Source organism: Carcharhinus amblyrhynchos, chromosome 6, assembly GCF_965287045.1.
Source record: "Carcharhinus amblyrhynchos chromosome 6, sCarAmb.v2.hapA, whole genome shotgun sequence".
NCBI classification, from domain to species: Eukaryota; Metazoa; Chordata; class Chondrichthyes; order Carcharhiniformes; family Carcharhinidae; genus Carcharhinus; species Carcharhinus amblyrhynchos.
The window spans coordinates 65,344,341-65,365,230 of NC_137329.1; the positions used below are offsets into that span (position 1 = coordinate 65,344,341).

The 20,890-nt window shown below is 44.2% G+C and overlaps 1 protein-coding gene across 4 annotated transcripts in view; it reads right to left on the minus strand.

Annotated features, from left to right (window-relative positions):
- Positions 1–392: 392 nt before the first annotated feature.
- The window catches only part of spi1b (Spi-1 proto-oncogene b), a 45,450-nt gene continuing 24,952 nt past the window's right edge, over positions 393–20,890 (minus strand). For 2 of the 4 annotated variants that reach the window (XM_080191641.1, XM_080191639.1), the window contains 2 exons: positions 4,494–4,650; positions 393–740 (listed from right to left, as the gene is read on the minus strand). In XM_080191641.1, the coding sequence (XP_080047767.1) occupies positions 430–740; positions 4,494–4,650 (468 nt within the window). In that variant the 3' untranslated portion in view covers positions 393–429. Of the gene's footprint in view, positions 744–4,493; positions 4,651–20,890 lie in introns of all 4 variants that reach the window. The other 2 variants (XM_080191640.1, XM_080191638.1) reach the window with 1 other exon arrangement.

Sequence of the window (20,890 nt, forward strand, 5' to 3'; positions counted from 1 at the left end):
AGGTGAGAAAATACATAAGAAAGGGGTTTATTACAGTGGAGGGGACAGGAGGGGTGGAAGTGGCAAGGAGGGAGGGAGAGAGGGGAGGAGGGAGGGAGGTGGGAGAGAGAGAGAGGAGGAGGTGGGGAGGGAGGGGAGGAGGTGGGAGGAAGTGGGGAGGGGAGAGGATGAGGTGGGGAGGGAGGAAGGGGAGGTGGGGGAGGTAGAGGAAGGAAAGAAGGAGGTAGGGAGGAGGCAGTTTGGACAAATGTGATGTGTTCTGGTTCTACAGCATTTCTAGCTGGATATACATCCTGCCTCACTTGTAATGCTCCTGATTGACTGTGAATGGTGACTCCCCTCTGAACCCCCCTCCCCACCCCCCAACCTTCCAAAAATGTCCAGACAGGAGGATGGAGAGTTGATGCGGTGGGAGATGGGGAGGGCTATTCATTGGGTATAATGTTTCCACTCCCCTCTCCCCATCACCTCACCACTGAACTGGTACGTGAGCTTCTTCTTGATTTTCCGCACTTCACCCGTCTTGCCATAGTTTCTGAGCGCTCTGGCCATTTTCTGGTATGTCATCTTCTTGCGGTTGCCCTTCTGTATCCCCCAGCGATTCGCTAACGCCTCCTTGTGTTTGGAGGAGAACTGGAATGTCCCCTTGTCCTTATCCACCCACCAAACACTCTCCTTCATATCCCCACTGCGTAGGAGGTTCAACAGGAACTGGTAAAGACGGATTTTCTTCTTGTTCCCTGCTGGGGGAATTATCACAAGGTGAATTGTCAATGTCAGAGTAAGAGCTAAACCACAACCCTTCGTCTCCACTGTAAAGATTAACACATGCACTACTGCAGACAGCCATTGAGCTCATTTTATTGACATCTCCCCAACAGAATGGGCAGTATAACAAAATGTGCAGCTCTTACAATTTACTACACTCCTCCCTGATTATAAGGAGAGACTGGATCGGCTTGGATTGTTTTGTCTAGAGCAGAGAAGGCTTGAGGGGGGACATGACTGAAGTGTATTAGATTGAGAGGTGTGGACAGGATGAATAGGAAGCAGCTGTTCCCCTTGGTTGAGGGGTCAATCATAAGAGGGCATAGTTTTAGGGTAAGAGGCATGAGATTTAGAGGTAATTTGGGAAAATATTTTTTTCACTCAGAGGGTTGTGAGAATTTGGAATATAATGCCTGGGGAGGTCATGAAGGCCGGAACCTTTAAAAAATATTTAGCTGAGCACTTGAAATATCATAACACTCATAACATAAGGATACGGCACAAGAGCTTGAAAATGGGATTAGTGCAACTTTAGTTGTAGTGATTGTCGGTGCTGACCCAATAGGCCAAAGGGCCTCTTCTGTGCAATATGCCTCTATGACTTTCTGACTAATGTCAACTCTGAACTTCGACTTTGATTCCCAACTCCACTTAATCCTTGATTGATTTACCTTAATTAAAGACCCTGGCTCACTTCATCAGCGAATTCTGTGAAACTGGCAAACTTGCAGTTTCTTCATGAGTTTCACGTTCTTTAGGCTTTCAGTTTGGACTGTAAGAGGAGTTTGGACTATAGGAGGTTTCTCATGCTTTCTCTGTCAGATTTCACATTTCAAGCAAATGATCAACCGGACACTGAAGGAGTCTCTCTCCAGTCTTTAGATGTGTGAAATATACCTAGTTTCTGTACAAAAACTCCAATCACATACTTCTGATCACCCAAGCCTTTTCACTACACCAGAACTAAAGTTTCATGCTTCACTCTCCCTTTTCTCATACTTTGCTAGTGAGGTCAGACCTGAGCAAACTAAACCTTGGGCTAGGAATGTGTTTAAATACAAAATCATGATCAGTTGATCTATAATATTTAAAAATCACACTCAAAGCTCATCTCTGGAGCTGTGCTTTTGCTAGAGTGGTACTCCCTTCTTTGAACAAATTATAAGAGTTTACGGGCCTTAGCAAAACCATTTATGATCATGACTGCCTCTCTCAGCTGGAATAATTTTGCTTGATATGGTTAAACAACACGAAGTATATGTCACAGGCTAGTCCACACCACCTTCTGTTGTGTGAGATAATACTACACGTGACCCCTTGTGGTGAGGATCATTGTGGGTCAAAACAGCATCACTTTTTTCACTTCTTCAAATGGTTTCCACAGATCACTCCCAATCTGCTCCATCTTTCAGTAGTTCAGATACACTGAGTGAACATATTAATCAAGTCAGGAATGAACTTACACAACAGTCCATCTGAATTTACCTCTCTCTCCTTTCAAAATGCACCCAGCCTTCTCCTGCGTTAGTTGATATCTTCAACATCTATTTGGTGACATATTGCACAGCATCATGAAGCATGTGATTTTTAGCTCTGATACCATACTCTGGAGTGGGCAGTAAAGCGGCAGACAGATTTTAACAGAGAAGTGTGAGGTAATGCGTTTAGGGAGGTCAAACAATTATAGAAATACACAATAAATAGGAATACACTCAGAATGATATAAAGCATTGGTGAGACCATGACTGTTTACAATTATGGTCACCATATTACAGGAAGGACATATTTGCTCTGGAGACAACGCGGAGGAGGTTTACAAGAATGTTGTCCAGGATAGAAAAGTGTAGCTATGAAGAAAAATTGGATACGTTGGGGTTATTTTCCTTGGATCAAAGAAAGCTGATGGGTGACATGATAGAGGTGTTCAAAATTATGAGGGGAAGGTATCGAGCGGGCAGGATAAAATTGTTTCCCTTGGTGGTGATTTCTAGAACCAGGCGACGTGGATTCAAGATAAGTGGTAGTAGCTGTGGAGGGGACATGAGGAAGAACCTTTTTATGCAAACGGTACTGGGTGTCTGGAATTTACTGCTTGAGTTAGTGGTGGAGGCAGACACCCTAATCTCTCTTTAAAAGTATCAGGATCTGCATCTGAGGTGCTGTAAGCTACAAAGCTATGGGCCGGGAAGGTGGGATTAGAAAGGGCACCTGGGTGTCCTCGGGCTGGCATGGACAAGTTGGGCTGAATGGCCACCTTCTGTGCTGTAACGTTTCTGTGGTTCTTGAAGTCAATCTAGGACTTTTTTGAAGTTTAGAATGTGTTCTTTCACCGGCTTACTGCTGATTAGAACATGATCAAGGAAGCACACTCCGCTGTACCTGATCCATTAACTTGTCGAGGCTTTGGCTACGCTCTTCCAGTAACCTTTTGGTAAGGGAGTGATCCTGGAGGATTGTGAATGTTACACTCCTATTTAAAAAAGGGGGAAGAGAGTAAACCCAGCAAACCACACACAGTGCTCCCACTCTGACTGCTTTCTGTGTCACATTAAGCAGGCTATGTTGAGGAGATAAAGCATTTTCCGATGGGTATTGATAGGCTAGGAGAATGGGCCAGAATCTGGCTGATGGAGTTTAATGTGGATAAGTGCGAGGTTATCTATCTTGGCCATAAGACAAAAGGGCAAATTACTATGTCAATGGGAAGTAGATTCAAAGAGCATCAGCACAGAGGGATCTGGGTGTCCTTATGCATGAATCACAAAAAGTGGATTTGCAGGTACAGCATATAATAAAGGCAAATGGAATCTTGGCATTTATTGCAAAAAGACTGGATTTTAAAAGTAAAGAAGGGTTATTTCAATTGTATAGCGCATTGGTGAGGCCACACCTGGAGTATTAGGTCCAGTTTTGGTCTCCTTTCTTGAGGAAGGATGTGGTGGCACTGGAGGCAGTTCAGAGGAGACTCAGATTGATTCCAGAGATGGAAGGGCTGCTGTACAAGCAGTTCAGAAGAATGAGGGGGGAAACTGATTGAGGTACATGGTGGATGTCAAACAAATATTCCACCTTGGACAGTTTAGAACAAGAGGTCATAGATACATACTGATAGGGGATAGGTTCACAACTGAGATGAGAAAAAACTACTTCTTTCAGAGGGTTGAAAATCTGTGGAACTCACTGTCGCAGAGTGCAGCGGAGGCAGAGAAAGGGATAGATATGTTTCTGATGAAAGCAGGATAAAGGGCTATGGGGAGCAGGCAGGAGAGTGGAGTTGAGACCAGGATAAGATCATGTTAGATGGCGGAGTGGGCTCGAAGGGTTGAATTGCCTACTCTCACTCCTAATTGCTATGTTCCTGTTAACATAAACATTCCAAAATTCCCAAGCCTCTGCTGTAAGATCTCAGCAGGCCTGACAGCATCTGTGGTGAGAGAATAGAGCTAACGTTTTGAGGCTGGGTGACACTTCAGAGCTGAAGGAGGGTTATCCAGTCTTGAAATTCTGGTTCTATTCTCACTCCATTGATGTTGTCAGACCTGCTGAGATTTTACAGCTTTTTTTTGTTTCAAATTCCAGCATCTGCAGTATTTTGTTTTTAATCCCAGACGTCTTTAGTTTTGGCTTCACTTAATCCCATCATTCCCATATCTACCTGAGCCAATTTGGTCATTGCTGCTTCAGTTGTTCTCTTTTCAATCCCACCACCAGCACCTCGGACCCACCTGAATCTGCACTGGCCACGTGGGGAATAGGTTCCGCAGTCTCCGTCTCTCCATCAGAAACTTCCAATGGTGGACTTGGCCTCTCCAACTCTTCCTCATCAGAACTCCGCTCAGCCGAGGATGTGTACTGTGGGCACCAGTGTGACATATAGGGAACCTGCATCAATGAGACAAACCATGAAATAGACAGTACATGACACTGACACTGATTGAGTGTGACATATCAACTCATCTAAGAAATACCACATCTCCGACCTGTCACAGCAACAAGCAAAACCCTCGAGGACTAGCTAGGGTAAATGCACAGATTATGAGGATAGGGCCTGGGTGGGATTGTGACCGGTGCAGACTCAATGGCCAAATGGCTTCCTTCTGCACCGTAGGATTCTAAGATTCTTCTGACACACTAACACTTGTCAAGTTGCTTCTGTAATTGACTGAACCACAGAAGGTGATATTATTTCAGTGACCTGAGAGCAGACAGATGGGTAGGGGGACGATTTCAGAACCGAGTGTCTTGGCAGCCGAGGGTATTGCCATCGATGGTGCCATCGTTTCAAATTTGGAATGCTGAAGAGGCCGGTGTGGTATGAGTACAGATATCTCCGTGGTTTGTAGGACTGGAGGAGTTACAGAGATTGAGAATGGGCGGGAAAACATAGATCAGATAAAAATATGTTGTGTGACATTATCACCATGCTAAATGGGATCGACTTCAAACAAAAATCTAGCAGCTCAAACCTGGGCATTCATGAGGCAGTGTGGGCCATCAGCAGAATTGTACTCAACCATAATCTGTAACCTCATGGTTTGGCATATACTCCAGTCTACGATTATACTAAGCCGGCAGGGGGTGGGTCAACTCTGGTTCATTGAAGAGTGCAGGTGATGCCAGGAGCAATACCAGGCAATGGATCAGACCTAAGCTCTTCAATCCTGCCACGTCCAGCAGTGAATAGTCGTGGACAATTACACAATTCACTCAAGGATGAGGCTTCACAAATATCCTCATCCTCAATTAAAGAGGAGGCCAGCGCATCAGTGCAAAAGATAAGGCTGAAGTATTCGCAACAATCTTCAGCCAGAAGTGCCAAGAGGATGATTCACCTCCGCCTCCTCCAGTGGTCCCCCACATCTCAGATGTCAGTCTTCTGTCAATTCAATTCACTCAACGTGATATCAAGAAACAGTTGGAAGCACTGAATAAGCAAAGGCAAAGGGCCCTGACAACATTCCAGCAATAGTACTGAAGACTTGTGCTCCAGAACTTGTCATGCCCCTACCCAAGCTGTATCAGTATAACTACAACACTGGCATCTACCCGACAATGTGTCAAATTGCCCAGGTATGTCCTGTACGCAAGAAACAGGACAAATCCCCATTACAACCCCATCTGTCTGCTCTTAATTATCAGTGAAGTGATTGAAGGGTTCATCAACAATGCAATCAAGTAGTACTTAATCAGCAATAACTTGCTCAGTGACACTCAGTTTGGATTCTGCCAGGGTCACTCAGCTCCTGACTTCATTACAGCCTTGATTCAAACATGGACAAAAGAGCTGAATTCCAGAGGTGAGGTGAGAGTGACAACTCTTGACATTAAAGCAGCATTTGACCAAGAGTGGCATCAAGGAGCCTTGGCAAAACTGGAATCAACGGGAATCAGGAGGAAAGCTCTCCACTGGTTGGAGTCAGGCCTGGCACAGAGGAAAATGGTTGTGGTAGTTGAAGGGTCAGTTATCTCAGCTCCTGGGCATCACTGCAGGAGTTCATCCAAGGCCCAACCATCTTCTGCTGCTTCATCAATGACCTGCCTTCCATAAGGGTCAGAAGTGGGGATGTTTGCTGATGATTCAACAATGTTCAGCACCATTCGCAACTCCTAAGAAATGGGAGCAGTCCAAGTCCAAATGCAGCAAGACCTGGACAATATTCAAGCTTGAGCTAGCAAGTGGCAAGTAACATTTGCACCACACAGGTCATACGCAATGGCCACCTCCAACAACAGAGTATCTAACCCTCGACCTTTGACAATCAATGGCATTACCATCACTGACTCCCCCATAATCAACATCCTGGAGGTTACCATTGACTAGAAACCAGACCGGACTAGCCATATAAATACTGTTGTTATTAGAGCAGGTCAAAAGATAGAAATTCTGTACTGAGGAACTCACCTCCGGACTCCCCAGTCAGGAGTGTGGTGGAAAACTCTCCATTTGCTTGGATGAATGTAGCTCCAAAAACACTCAAAAAACTCAACACCAACTAGGACAAAGCAGGCCACTTGATTTCTACCCTTCCACAAATATTCAATCCCTCCATCACCAATGCACAGTGACAGCCAAGTGTACCACCTACAAGATGCACTGCAGGTACTCACCAAGGTTCCTTAGTCAGCACCTTCCAAATCCATGACCACTATCATCATGAAGGATAAGAACGGCAGGTACTTGGGACAATCCTCCTTCTGCGGTGTAGGAGTTCTATGTTCACCACCTAGAGGTTCCCTTCCAAGTCATTCGCCAACCTGACTTGGAAATATATCATCTTTCCTTCACTGTTGCTGGGTCAAAATCCTGAAACTCCATCCCTAACAGCTGTGTGGGTGTACCTACACCACATGGGCTGCAGCAGTTCAAGAAGGCAGCTCATCACCACTTTCTCATGGGCAACTAGGGATGGGCAATAAATGCTGATCAGTTAGCAACACCCACATCCCAGAAAGGAATAAGAACATAAGAGCATAAGAACATAAGAAACAGGAGCAGGAGTCGGCCATCTAGCCCTTCGAGCCTGCCCCGCCATTCAGTAAGATCATGGCTGATCTGAAGTGGATCAGTTCCACTTTCCCGCTTTCTCCCCATAACCCTTAATTCTCTTGTCTGTCAAAAACCTATCTACCCGTGACTTAAATATATTTAGCGAGGTAGCCTCCACCACTTCAACGGGCAGAGAATTCCAGAGATTCACCACCCTTTGAGTGAAGAAGTTCCTCCTCAACTTCAATCTAAACTGCACCCCCCCTTATCTTGAGGCTGTGCCCTCTAGTCCTGCTATCCTTTCTAAGCGGGAAGAATCTCTTTACCTCTACCCTATCCATCCCTTTCATTATCTTATACGTCTCTATAAGATCCCCCCTCATCCTTCTAAACTCCAGCAAGTACAGACCCAGTCTATTTAGTCTCTCTTCATTGTCCAACCCCGTCATCTCCGGTATCAGCTTAGTGAACCTCCTCTGCACTCCCTCCAAGGCCAAAATATCCTTGCACAAGTGCGGCGACCAAAACTGCACACAGTACTCCAGCTGCGGCCTCACCAGTGCCCTGTACAGTTGCAGCAAGACCTCCCTGCTTTTATGTTCAATCCCCCTCGCTATAAAGGCCAACATCCCATTCGCCTTCTTGACCACCTGCTGCACCTGCAGACTGGGTTTTTGTGACTCATGCACAAGGACCCCTAGGTCCCTCTGCATCGTAGCATGTTGCAGCTTTTTGCCTTTTAAATAGTAATCCCTCCTACTATTATTTCTACCAAAGTGGATGACCGCTCACTTGCTAACATTATACTCCATCTGCCAGTTCCTTGCCCACTCGCTCAGCCTATCCAGATCCCTCTGCAGACTTTCTTCACCCTCCACGCAAATTGCTTTTCCACTCATCTTCGTGTCATCAGCAAATTTCGTCACCCTACACTCAGCCCCCTCCTCCAGATCATCTATATTAATAGCTGAGGCCCCAGCACCGATCCCTGCGGATCTCCACTAGTCACCAACCGCCAATCAGAATAGCACCCATTGATACCAACTCTCTGCGTCCTATTAGACAACCAATCCTCTATCCACACTAACACCTTACCCCCAACTCCATGCACCCTAACCTCCTGTAGCAACCTTTTGTGAGGCACCTTATCAAAGGCCTTTTTAAAATCTAGAAACACCACATCCACCAGTTCCCCTCTGTCTACCGCACTAGTCACATCTTCATAGAAATCCAATAAATCAAAATAAAGATGAGAATTTTAAAATTGAGCTGTTGGCAGACCAGGAGGCAAATTAGGCCAACAAGGACAGAGGTGATAGGATTCAGTATGAGTTAACACATAGGCATTAGAACTTTGGATAAGCGGCCAAGGTTATAAGCTTACACCAATTTGAATATTGAAGCATTGGACCATTGCTCTCCCAAGAATTTCTCATTTGGTCAAAGTGTAAGTTGCCGTCACAGAATGCCTGGACACATGCCCAGCAAGTCAATAACAATAACTGACAAAGTGAAGGTAGAGGATTACATGTTAAAGAAAGTGTCCAGAATACATCACTGGTCACAATCTTCCCTCCAAGCCGGAGATCAGAGCCTCAGTCCTACAGCAGCAACAGGAGAACGTAACACAAGCTAGTACTTCAGTGCAGCACTGAGGGAGTGTGGCGCCGTCAGAGGGTCAGCACTGAGGGACTGCTGCACTGTCACAGGGTCAGCACTGAGGGAGTGCTGCACTGTCAGAGGGTCAGTACTGAGGGAGTGCGGCACTGTCAGAGGGTCAGCACTGAGGGAGTGCTGCGCTGTCAGAGGGTCAGCACTGAGGGAGCGCTGCGCTGTCAGAGGGTCAGCACTGAGGGAGCGCTGCACTGTCACAGGGTCAGCACTGAGGGAGTGCAGCACTGTCAGAGGGTCAGCACTGAGGGAGTGCTGCGCTGTCAGAGGGTCAGCACTGAGGGAGTGCTGCACTGTCAGAGGGTCAGCACTGAGGGAGTGCTGCGCTGTCAGAGGGTCAGCACTGAGGGAGCGCTGCACTGTCACAGGGTCAGCACTGAGGGAGTGCTGCACTGTCAGAGGGTCAATACTGAGGGAGTGCGACGCCATCAGAGGGTCAGTATTTACCCATTCCATGATGACCTGTAAAATCCACTTACTGCCTGCATTCCATCTCAGTGCCACATATGGAGCAATGTTCCTGAGTAAGATCATCCAGAGGATACCTTTTGGATGAAGGAATGGAAAACTGGAAAGTCATCGCTTACAAGTTCCTTGTGACAAAGCGCTGTTGAATGATACATTTACAACTCCCAACTCCCACAGTGAGATTCCTTGCTAAACGGATTCAGGACAGGTCAGGGCCCTGAGGCAGCCTCCGCCACAGGCCCAGAGGGTAAAAAACTGTAAAAGGATGAAATCAGGATACTGGTCCAAACTGCTTTTCCTTTCTGAGGGTGATCTATGTACTTTGGAAAGACACAAAGAATGCTGTATATTACCAAAGAGCATCTCTTCCACAGATTAATCACCTCAGACTATGCAAATGAGGAGGCTATCGCTTAGCGACAGGGATTTGCATTGGCTAAATAAATAAATAGCCAATTTCACTATTTTGTGTAGCAAGCAGGCTAACCACATGCAGTTGAACACACCCAGTACAAATTGTGGGAACTCTATTAGATAAATCAAGTTAAAGGATGATAAAGGTTATGGAATGTGTGCTGGAACTCAAGGGAGGAGACTGGTGGGACCTCAGTGATGGTACTGAATGACTGGAGAGGAGACTGTGGAGGTTCCAGGTTGAAAGCGAGGGACACAAAGCTATGTCAGTTAGCTTGGAGAGAACAGGTTTAAATCTTTGGTTCAGAACAAAATAACCACATATCCAGACAAAGTTGGAAATAGCCAGTGCCGATTTCAAAAGGAATGATTGTGTTTAACTAAGTTTGCAGAGCTATTTGGAGAGTTAACAGACATGTCAGATAGGTGAATTGCAGTGTCTGTATTTAGGGAGGTTTTGACAAGGCAGGGGAATGAAGTTGGAAGTGGATCATAGAATGTGGAAACCGAGAGGAGAATGGAGCAATTTCTCAGTGATTGAGGGAGGGTTCTGTATGTGACCACTTACTGCATATTGCTGCTGTGATGGTTTGGAAAGGTTGCTCAAAGTGCAGGGTAAGTGAATTCTGTGGAAGCACCAAAAAGGACATTGACAAAACTGAGGAAATAGGTCCAAAAGTGATTGATAGATTGTCAGTAAAGGTTAGGTGGTACATTCTGGTAAAAATAACAGCAGTAAATTATAAAATCCCAGCACTGTGGGAGTACCCACACCACAGGGACTGCAGCAGTTTAGAAAGCAGCTCAGCATCACCTTCTGACAGGCAACCTGGGATGGGAAATGAATGATGGCCAAGCCAGCGACATCCACAACCCCTGAATGAATAGAAAATCTCTGTTGCAGTGCAGAATGAGGCCATTCAGCCCATCACATCTAAACCAGCTCTCCAAAAGAACAACTCACCTCTGAATGGGAATCAGCACGTAATGGGAACTGAGCATTGAAAGCACCACATTAGGCTGAGGAGGTTATAAAGGAAGCTCAAAGGTTTTATCTAATGACATGGAATATACAAGGTAAGAGGCAATGGGTCTATATAAAACCAGAATAAGATCCCAAATGGAGAGCATGTGCAGCATTGTACTAGTTGCTGTGGGAAGGATATTGAGAGTTTTGAGTGGGTACAGACTCACCAAGTCACTGAGGACTGAGAAAATATAGAGAAATGGACTGTTTTCTGATGGAAGAATATGTAATGGTGAGCAATACAATGTATTTAATGTTATGGAAACAGCAACAGAAGTAGACTTCGGGTAGTGGAGAGGTCAAGACATTGGCACATGGTAAAATGTGAGGGGGCATGAGCAAATGATTCCCACACAGACTTGTGAAGCTGTGCAATTAACACTGGGAGCAGTGTTTTATATCAACATTCAGTGTTAGATGGGTGGAAAGGAGGGTGTGGGAGATGGTGGGAAAAGGTGATTAGAACTGTTGTTCATGTTGATAAATGCCGACATGGAGAGGGTATGTATGCCAACAGATTCTCTTTTGTAATGTACTTATTTCACATCACACTCTGGAAGTTTGAGCTGATGATAACACTCTCTGCTGGTGAGCACTTCCTGGGCTTTGCAATGTCCTGGGCTCAGCCGGAGCTGAAACACTTCCTGACTTGGGGCAATATTACCGTTGTAATAGGAAACGCCTAACCTCCTCCTGGCGCTGCTGCCTCTTATGAAACAGTCCAGCAAATATTTTCAACCATTTGAATGATCTCTGATTCAGGATTCATATCAAATATTGAGCCGATTAAAGGTAAACTCTCATTAGAGAGAACCTCATGTTGGTAATTAAAGTGATGTTACAAAGTGATGTTACAAAGCAGAATCATAGAATTTTACAGCACAGAAGGAGGCCATTCATCCCATCATGTTTGTACTGACTCCTGGAAGAGCTACCCATTCTCCAGCCCTAGCTCTGAAGCTGTCTGAATTTATCAATTTTAAATATATATCCAGCTCTCTTTTGGAACCTCCTATGAGATCTGCCTTCACCATGCTCCCAGACAGCACATTCCAAATCCCAATAACTCTGACTAAAGAAGTTTCTCCTCATCTCACTTCTAGTGCTTGCCTGGCCATCTTTATGACCCCATAGTCACTGACACACCAATTAGCGAAAACAGAGTATCCTTCCTCACCCTGTCAAAATTGCTCATGACTTTAACACCTCAACACCTCTTAATCTTACCTGCTCCAAGGTAAAATAAACTTAATTTCTCCAATCTTTTCTTGAACCTAAAACTCCTCATTCCTGGTATCATTCTAATAAATCATAGAACCCCAACAGTTCAGAAAGAGGCCATTCGGCCCATCTGCGCTGACCATAATCCCACCCGGGCCCTACCCCCATATCCCTACATATTTATCCACTAATCCCTCTAACCTACACATCTCAGGACACTAAAGGGCAATTTTTAGCATGGCTAATAAACCTAACCCGCACATCTTTGGGGCTGAATGGCCTCTTTCTGTACTGTAGGGTTTCTCTGATAAAAAAATCTCCTTTGTACTCTCTCTAGGGCTTTAACATTTTCCTTAAATCAGATGCCCAGAACTGAACACAATACTCCAAATGTGGTCTGACCAATGATTTCTAGATGTGTAGCATCACTTCCTGCTTTTATAGTCTATGCCTTTATTTATAAACCCAAGGATCCAAGAGCCTTCTTAACAACTGTTTCAACATATCTAGCCAACTTCAAAGAATGTTATACTTGAACGCTGAGGAGCCTTTGCTCTGTGTACTCTTCAAAGTTGTAGTATTGAGCCTGTGTTGTCTCCCCATGTTTCTTTCACCAAAATGTATTACCTCACATTTCGCTGTGTTGAAATTCATCTGCTAGTTGTCTGCCCATTTGGCCAACCTGTCAATGTTTCCCTGAAGTCACTCAGTGGCATCCTCACAATTCGCTCATCTCCCTAGCTTTGTATCATCTGCAACTTTAGAGATTTTAACCTCAACATGCATCCTCAAATCGTTTATATAAATGAGAAAAAACAAGGGTCCCAACACTTCCCTGGGGCATGTCACATTCAACTTATCTCCAGTCTGAGAAATGCTCATCTGTACCTACCTTCTGTTTCCTATCTATTAGCTAACTTCTAATCCATGCTACCAAGGACCCATCAATCATAAACATTTACTAACCAATCTGTCCTGTGGCACTATATTAAATGCTTTCTGGAAGTCTAAATATAAAACATTCATACCCTCATCCACTGCCTGTGACACCTTGTCAAAGGACGCAATTAAATGTATCAGACCTGCCATAGACCATAGAACCCTACAGTGCAGAAAGAGGCCCTTCAGCCCATCGAGTCTGCACTGACCACAATCCCACCCAGGCCCTACTCCCATATCCCTACTAATCCCTCTAACCTATGTATCCCTGGACACTAAGGGGCAATTTCTTAGCATGGCCAATCAACCTAACCCGCACATCTTTGGACTCTGGGAGGAAACCGGAGCACCCGGAGGAAACCCACGCAGACATGAGGAGAATGTGCAAACTCCACACAGACAGTGACCCGAGCCAGGAATCGAACCCTGAACCCTGGAGATGTGAAGCAGCAGTGCTAACCACTGTGCTACCATGCTGCCCTTGGCAAAGCCATGTTGGCTGTCTAGTATTAACTTATTTTTATCAAGTATGTATTTCTGTTATCCCATACTATGGCCTCCATTAGTTTTCCCACTATTGATGTCAAGTTGACAGATCTGTAGTTTCCTGAGTTATCCTTTGCCACATACTTAAACAAAGGTGTCACATTTGCAATCATCTAGTCCCCCGAGACTAATTCTGTGTTCAGTGGAGCCTGGAAAATTTCTGTCAATGACTCCACAATTTTCTCCCTTCCTCTCTCAGCAATCTAGGATGTATCCCCCATCCGGGCCTAATGACTTTGTTACCCCGGAATGCTGCCAACCGTTTTAGCACCTCTTCTTTAACTATTACTAAACTGCTCAGTTGCTCAATTGGATCATTGTCACCATCTTCTAATTTGGTAAAGCAAAGTACTAATTTCGTACCTCTGCCATACTCACTGCTTTAGTGATCCGTTTACTCTGCTCGTCCCTTATGGACCTCAATCTATCCTTCACTAATCTTTTACTATTAACGTGTTTGAAGAAGATTTTACTGTTAGTTTTAGCGTAGCCTGACATCTTTTCCTCATGCTTCCTCTTCGCCTTCCTTATTCCCAGCCTTAGCTTTGCTCCTTCATTGGAGATTTTCTTCCTGGTTTATATTGCTATTATTATTCCGGTATGCATCATAAACCTCTTTTCTTCTTCATAATTTTCTCATTAATATCCTTAGTTATCCAGGATATCTTAGTTTTGGATACCTTAAATTTATTTCTCAGGGTATGTACCTAGCTTGCACCCAATTCACCTCTATTATGAGAGTCTTCCATTATTCAACCACTGTTTTATCACCAAAATGTGTTGCCAATCAACCGGCTCCAATTCAACTTTTAGAACCTAAAATTTGCCCTTTTCCAGTCTGGGATCTTAATCCACAATTGATCTTTATTCTTTCCCAACTTAATATTGAACATTATTTTATGATCACTATTTCCCACTCTGACATTCTGCACTTGGCCTGCCTCATTTCCTAGGACCAGATATAGCTCAGCTTCCAGCCTGGTAGGACTGGAAATGTATTGTTCCAGAAAGTTCTCCTGCACACACTGCAGGAATTTCTCCACCCCATACTCTACCCTTTTCCCAGTCCACTTCAGGGTAATTGAAATCCCCAATTACAACCCTACTCTAATCTGCCTACAAATGCTCTCTTCTACTTTCTCCCCACTATTTGGAGGTCTATAATAAATACCAAACAAGGTCATCACTCCCTTCCTGTTTTTCACCTTCAATCATATAGATTCGAATTCAGGAACTGTATCTCACTCAAGAGCTATGATACCATCTTTGACCAAGACTACTACACCACCCGCCTTTTTACTCACCCTGTTTCCACCAAAAACCTACTAACCCGGGATGCTACATATCCAGTCCTATTCAGGCTTGATTCACGTTTGTCAATGCTATTATATCACATTCCCCAGAGCAATTTTTGCTTCCAGTTCCCTAGCTGTGTTTACTATACTCTGTGCATTAACACAAATTTAATTTAACCCTGCTTTTTATTGCCATTGGGAGGCGGCCATTCACTGAGAAACTAAATTAACCAAATAGGAATATGCAAGGACAAAATACAAAGTTGTTTTCAACTCAGTGATTGAATCACAGGGTTCACGAATGGATGGTGTGGTGGCACAGGTTTTCACACGCTGCTGCTTCACAGCGCCAGGGACCCGGGTTCAAGTCCGGCCTCGGGTGATTGTCTGTGCAGAGTTTGCACGTTCTCCCCGTGTCTGTGTGGTTTCCTCTGGGTGCTCTGGTTTCCACCCACAGCCCAAAGGATGTGTGGGTTAGATGGTTTGGCCATGCAAAATTGCCCCTTAGTGTCAGGGGATTAGCAAAGTAAATACTTGGGGTTATGGGGATAGGGCCTGGGTGCGATTGATGTTGATGGAGCCTCGGTGGACTGAATGGCCTCCTTCTGCACCGTAGGGATTCTATGATTCTATTCAATGACTCTATGAAGAAACATGCATATTGGAAGAGTTGAAATTGACCTGTGATTCCCTCCCTCAAATTTCTGTCAGACACGAAATTGAGTAGTGTTCCAGTCGTGTGATGAATATCTCAACCTCCTGCATACTGTCCCTTGATTTGGGTGTGACAAAGTTTGATTGGGTCCAAAATGCCTTTCAACATAAGCGTGATGGCATGGATTGCCCTTGGGTGAAATTGGCCCAATTACTGAAATTTGATGCGATTGATTTTTAGGGGAAAAAGAGTTACATTTCAGTTTCTCTTTTAGGCTTCTGGTTCAATGTGAAGACTAACCATCCTGACATCGCATCTATATGCACTGGAAGTGATAGTTCCTTATTCCAGCATATATATTTGTGAAGCTGAATCTAGCACACTTCTCTGAATCAAATCTCCATGCTGATTGATCCCGGATGTCACATTTGAGATTAGATACACAGGTACAGGATCAGATTCTGAGAACCTGTTTGGTAACACGCAGGCTTACATGCCTTATTAGACCTAATGAGTATGTAAGTAACAATTTTACAAAATATCTCAAAAGCACAGATTTTCATATCTATATGTTGAGCTATAATGTGCAAACTTTAATAATTACAGGAAGCTTTGTGTTATCCAGCATTCCACCACCCTGAAATTTTGACAATGATTTTGATATTCCCATTAAATGAATCATCACTTTACCAAATGGAATCCATTCAGCAGCTTTCTGGAATCCAAAGATTTCCCAGGGCCCTCGGTACAGCTAGGCAAGATTTCAGTAGAGGTGCAGGTTAAGTCCTTGTTTAAAATATAAAAAATAGGAGGATTTGGCCATTCAGCCCTGTGAGCCTGCTCATCCATTCAATATAATCATGGCTGATCACCCATCTCACTAACCTGTTCCCACCTTCCACCCATAAGCTTTGATTCCCTTCGCCCCAACAGCTATAATCTTGTCTTGAAAGCACACATTGTTTTGGTCTCAGCTGCTTTCTGTGGTAGAGAATTCTCTCAGTGAAGAACTCTCTGGGTGATATCATTTCTCCTTCTCCTACTGTCCACTATGAAAGTACAGCTGCAATTTTTCACATCACATGCTAAACACATGAACATACTAAATAGGAGCAACAGTAGGCCATTCAGTCCATCAAGCCTGCTACATATTCAATAAGATCATGGCTGATTGTTTTCATTGAATTCCATAAACTTTGATCCTAATGAGGCAAGGCAATCTATCTACCTCCACCTTAAAAATATTCAGTGATCTCACTATCACCGCCTTGCAGAGAGTTCCAACATCACACAATCCTCAGAAAATATTTCTCCTCATCTCTGTCCTATAAAGGGCCAGCTCAGAATATATATTTCTATTGAAAATATTTCCCATTTTGAAAATAATGCAACAACCACCCAAAAACTGGTACAAAACAGCTTAATCATGTCCCCCCTCAGCTAATGGTAGAGCTTTGGGAGAGTTACAGAACAAAGAGATCTAGGGGTACAGGTTCGTAGCTCCGTGAAAGTAGAGTCACAGGTGGACAGAATGGCGAAGAAGTCATTCAGCATGTTTGGTTTCGTCAGTCAGAACATTAGTAAGGTGGTGCCAAGTAAGGTGGTGGAGGCAAACACGCTAGAGTCATTTAAGAGTAACTTAGACAGGCACATGACTAGGTTGGAGATGGGTGGATATAGGAGATTGTTTTAAATAAGGGTCATTAGCATTGGGGCGACCCTGGTAATGTAAATGGATATGGTATGATAATAATGTTTTTCTCTTTTCATTCACAGGTTTTAAGTCGGTCCACCTCATGTCCAACGAGGGGCATACACTCGATGGGTCGTACTGGGGCTGCTCGAGATTGGCCTAGTGCTTCATGTCATTAGTGTGTGCCTAAACTGGACCAGATACTGGGCAAGATGACAGCTCAGTGACTATCACTGATTGCTGTGCAGACACATGGATTTGGGCCGGTGTCTGTGGGAGTTTGCGCATTCTCCCCGTGCTTGCGTGGGTTTTCTCCGGGTGCTCCGGTTTCCTCCCACACCCCAAAGATGTGCTGTTAGGCTGATTGGCAGGAATAAATTGTCCCTAAATCAGATTCCCTCAATCTGGATGGCCATAAAACATTAGACAGGGGTCGTGGGGGGAGAGGGAGACTGGTGGTGTCGAGATGGCGGCGTGGGCTCGTTGGGCCGAAGGGCCTGTTTCCCGGGCTGTTTTTGTTCTTTGTTCTTTATTGAATAAAGGAGCTGGAATGTTTTGCTGAAGTTGTACAAGACATCGGTAAAGCCACACTTGGAATACTGTGCGTCATTCTGGTCACCCTATTATAGAAAGGATATTATTAAACTAGAAAGAGTGCAGAAAAGATTTACTAGGATGCTACCGGGACTTGATTGATTTGAGTTATAAGGACAAGCTGGATAGACTGGAGCTTAGGAGGCTGAGGGGTGATCTTATAGAGGTCTATAAAATAATGAGGGTCAAAGACAAAGTAGATAGTCAATATCTTTTCCCAAAGGTAGGGAAGTCTAAAACTAGAGGGCATAGGTTTAAGGTGAGAGGGGAGAGATACAGAAGTGTCCAGAGGGGCAATTTTTTCACACACAGGGTGGTGAGTGTCTGGAACAAGCTGCCAGAGCTGGTAGTAGAGGTGGGTACAATTTTATCTTTTAAAAAGCATTTAGATAGTTACATGGGTACAATGGGTATAGAGGGATATGGGTCAAATGCAGGAAATTGGGATTAGCTTAGGGCTTTTAAAAAAAAAGGGCAGATTGGACAAGTTGGGCCAAAGGGCCTGTTTCCATGCTGTAAATCTCTATGACTCTATACACATACAGAAAAAGACAGGAAAAGAACAACACAATTGGTTAGGATTATTCATTGTAGTTTGTGGTTCCCACCATATAAATAATGAAAGGATATTTCAAAGAAATCTTCCTCAATGTCATTGACTTCAGGGAACATAATGGAGGATAAGCTCCTGTCTACATTAACAGTGATGAAGTGGAGATGGTCAAGAGCTTCAAGTTTCTAGGTATCCAAATCACCAACAATCTGTTCTGGTCACTCTACACTGATGCTATAATTAAGAAAACCCAACAACCCGTCTACGTTCTGAGAAAGACAAAGAAATTCAGCATGCCCACTATGACTCTCCCCAGTATTTACAGATATACCTCAGAAAGCATTCTCTCTGGACATATCTCAGCTTGGTATGGCCCCTGCTCCGACCAAGACCGCAAGGAACTGAAAAGGTTATGAAGTTAGCTCTGCCCATCTACCAAACCAGTCTGCCAACCATTCACTCTGTCTACACTTCCTGCTGCCATGTATTTATCCTGCTAATCCCCCCTGACACTGAGGAGCAATTTAGCACGGCCAATCAACAGAAGCCGCACATCTTTGACTGTGGGAGGAAATCGGAGCACTCAGAGAAAACCCAGGCAGACACGGTGAGAACATACAAACTCCACACAAACAATGACCTGAGGCTGGAATTGAACCCAAGTCTCTGGCGCTGTGAGGCAGCAGTGCTAACCACTGTTTAAGAATATATTCTTTAAGCATACAAAATCAGTAGGATTTGATTTTGACACAGGATCAATAGCAGTTCCCCATGACCACTTTGCACCTCTAACATAATGAGCATATCTTCAGATTAGATCTGCATCTTAAGCTTAGGGTAATTACAGATGGTATAATATCTTAAGCTAACTCGCCTTTGTTCTATTACAAACTGAGATTTTATTGGCACATTCCAAATATTACTCCATATCTCATTGTCAATATTCACTGCCTGTTCTTTTTCCCAAGACCACAGAGTGTCCGAAGTATTCTCACGGGATCTCAAATATAAAGAACCATAAAATCTGCTGATTAGTTGCTTAGGCTCCAGAGACAACAGGATTTTTCCCCCAGGGAAATATTAGTATCAACAAGAGTTATGAAGGATAAAATCCCCAAGTTGCAAATATCTATAGAAAGAGAATTTTGGATATCAAACTGCTGACAGAGTTGCTCAAAAGATAACAGGGAGGCATCATCAAACACATTACCCAGCCTACTGAGCCCTCTGATATCTCTCCAGATATCAAAATCATGGTCGATGAGACCCAGCAGGAGATCTGGATTACCCTGAACGGAAGACCGAATGGAAGTTAGATTAGTTCTTCCCTCTAGCCCGTGGCCACCCTTCATTTTTTCATAACAATGGGATAACAATTGTTTCATAACAATAACAATGGGATTATCACACTTGTCCAACAAAGCCTTGGGATCTCTGAGAAACAAGAGGTCTATAAGAGTATGGGGACTGGTCAGCTTCAATAGCAAGCAGTAAGGAGATGGGGTCCCCTCTCACCCATTCTGGTACTAATACGAGGTGGGAGGCAAACTGATACACTTTAATTTTGGCATTCCTAGCCCTCTCTTAGAACTGGGAAGCTACCACTTCGCAAGCTTGAAGCGAGATTTCTTCTTATTCCATATAAAAGGAACTAAGCATCCCACTGATTTCCTTTAGGACCTTTGCAGATAGGAGGGTGGGTAGCATCAGCAATGGATAGAGCAATCTAGGCAACACATTCATCTTAAATCAAAGCTACCCTTCCAAGCCAAGATATTGACAAGGAAGACCAACGATGCAGAAGTTAACAAAAGGGGAAATCAGCTTGATACAAATGCCTGAAGAAGAGGGTGACATAGACATCCAAATAAGTAAACCCCAAAGGAGGCCACCTTGCGGGAAAATAAGCAAACGGAAGTGGTTGTTGGCGCGGGGGGGGGGGGGGGGGGGGGGGGGTGGCGGTGTGGGTTGTGAATCTACCTATGAACTTACCCAAAGGCATGGCCTCTGATTTTATAATGATAAGCCCATATCCCAAAAAAAAGCCTAAATCTGACCACCGCATCAATATTACTGGGAACCGAGAGCCCGGTTTGAATATAAAACAACACATCATTCATGTAAAGCCTAATTTTACGCAGCTTATCTCCACTAAGGTACCCAAGTATCTGGGGTGATGTCTAATTGCCTCCACTTTGGGTTTGACAGTTACTGAAAATAAAGGAGGGGATAAGGGACAACCCTGCCTAGTCTCCATCTGAAGGCTAAAATGATCAGATCTATAATCATCAGTGAGGACCACTGCCAGTAGTGGGCTCCTGTAGAGTACCTGTATCCACTTCACAAAGTACCTTCCCAACCCAAACTTTCATAACATGTAGAATAGATAATTCCATTCCATCCTATCAAAAGCTTTCTCTTGATCCAAGGAAATCAGCAGCCCAGCTACAGCACAATTTCAAAAGTATGAATAAAATCAAGTAGTCTCCTGTACAAAGAAAACCAGGCAGCGTGCTTTAATGACTATCATCCATCCGATGGTTCTGACATTTATCATTA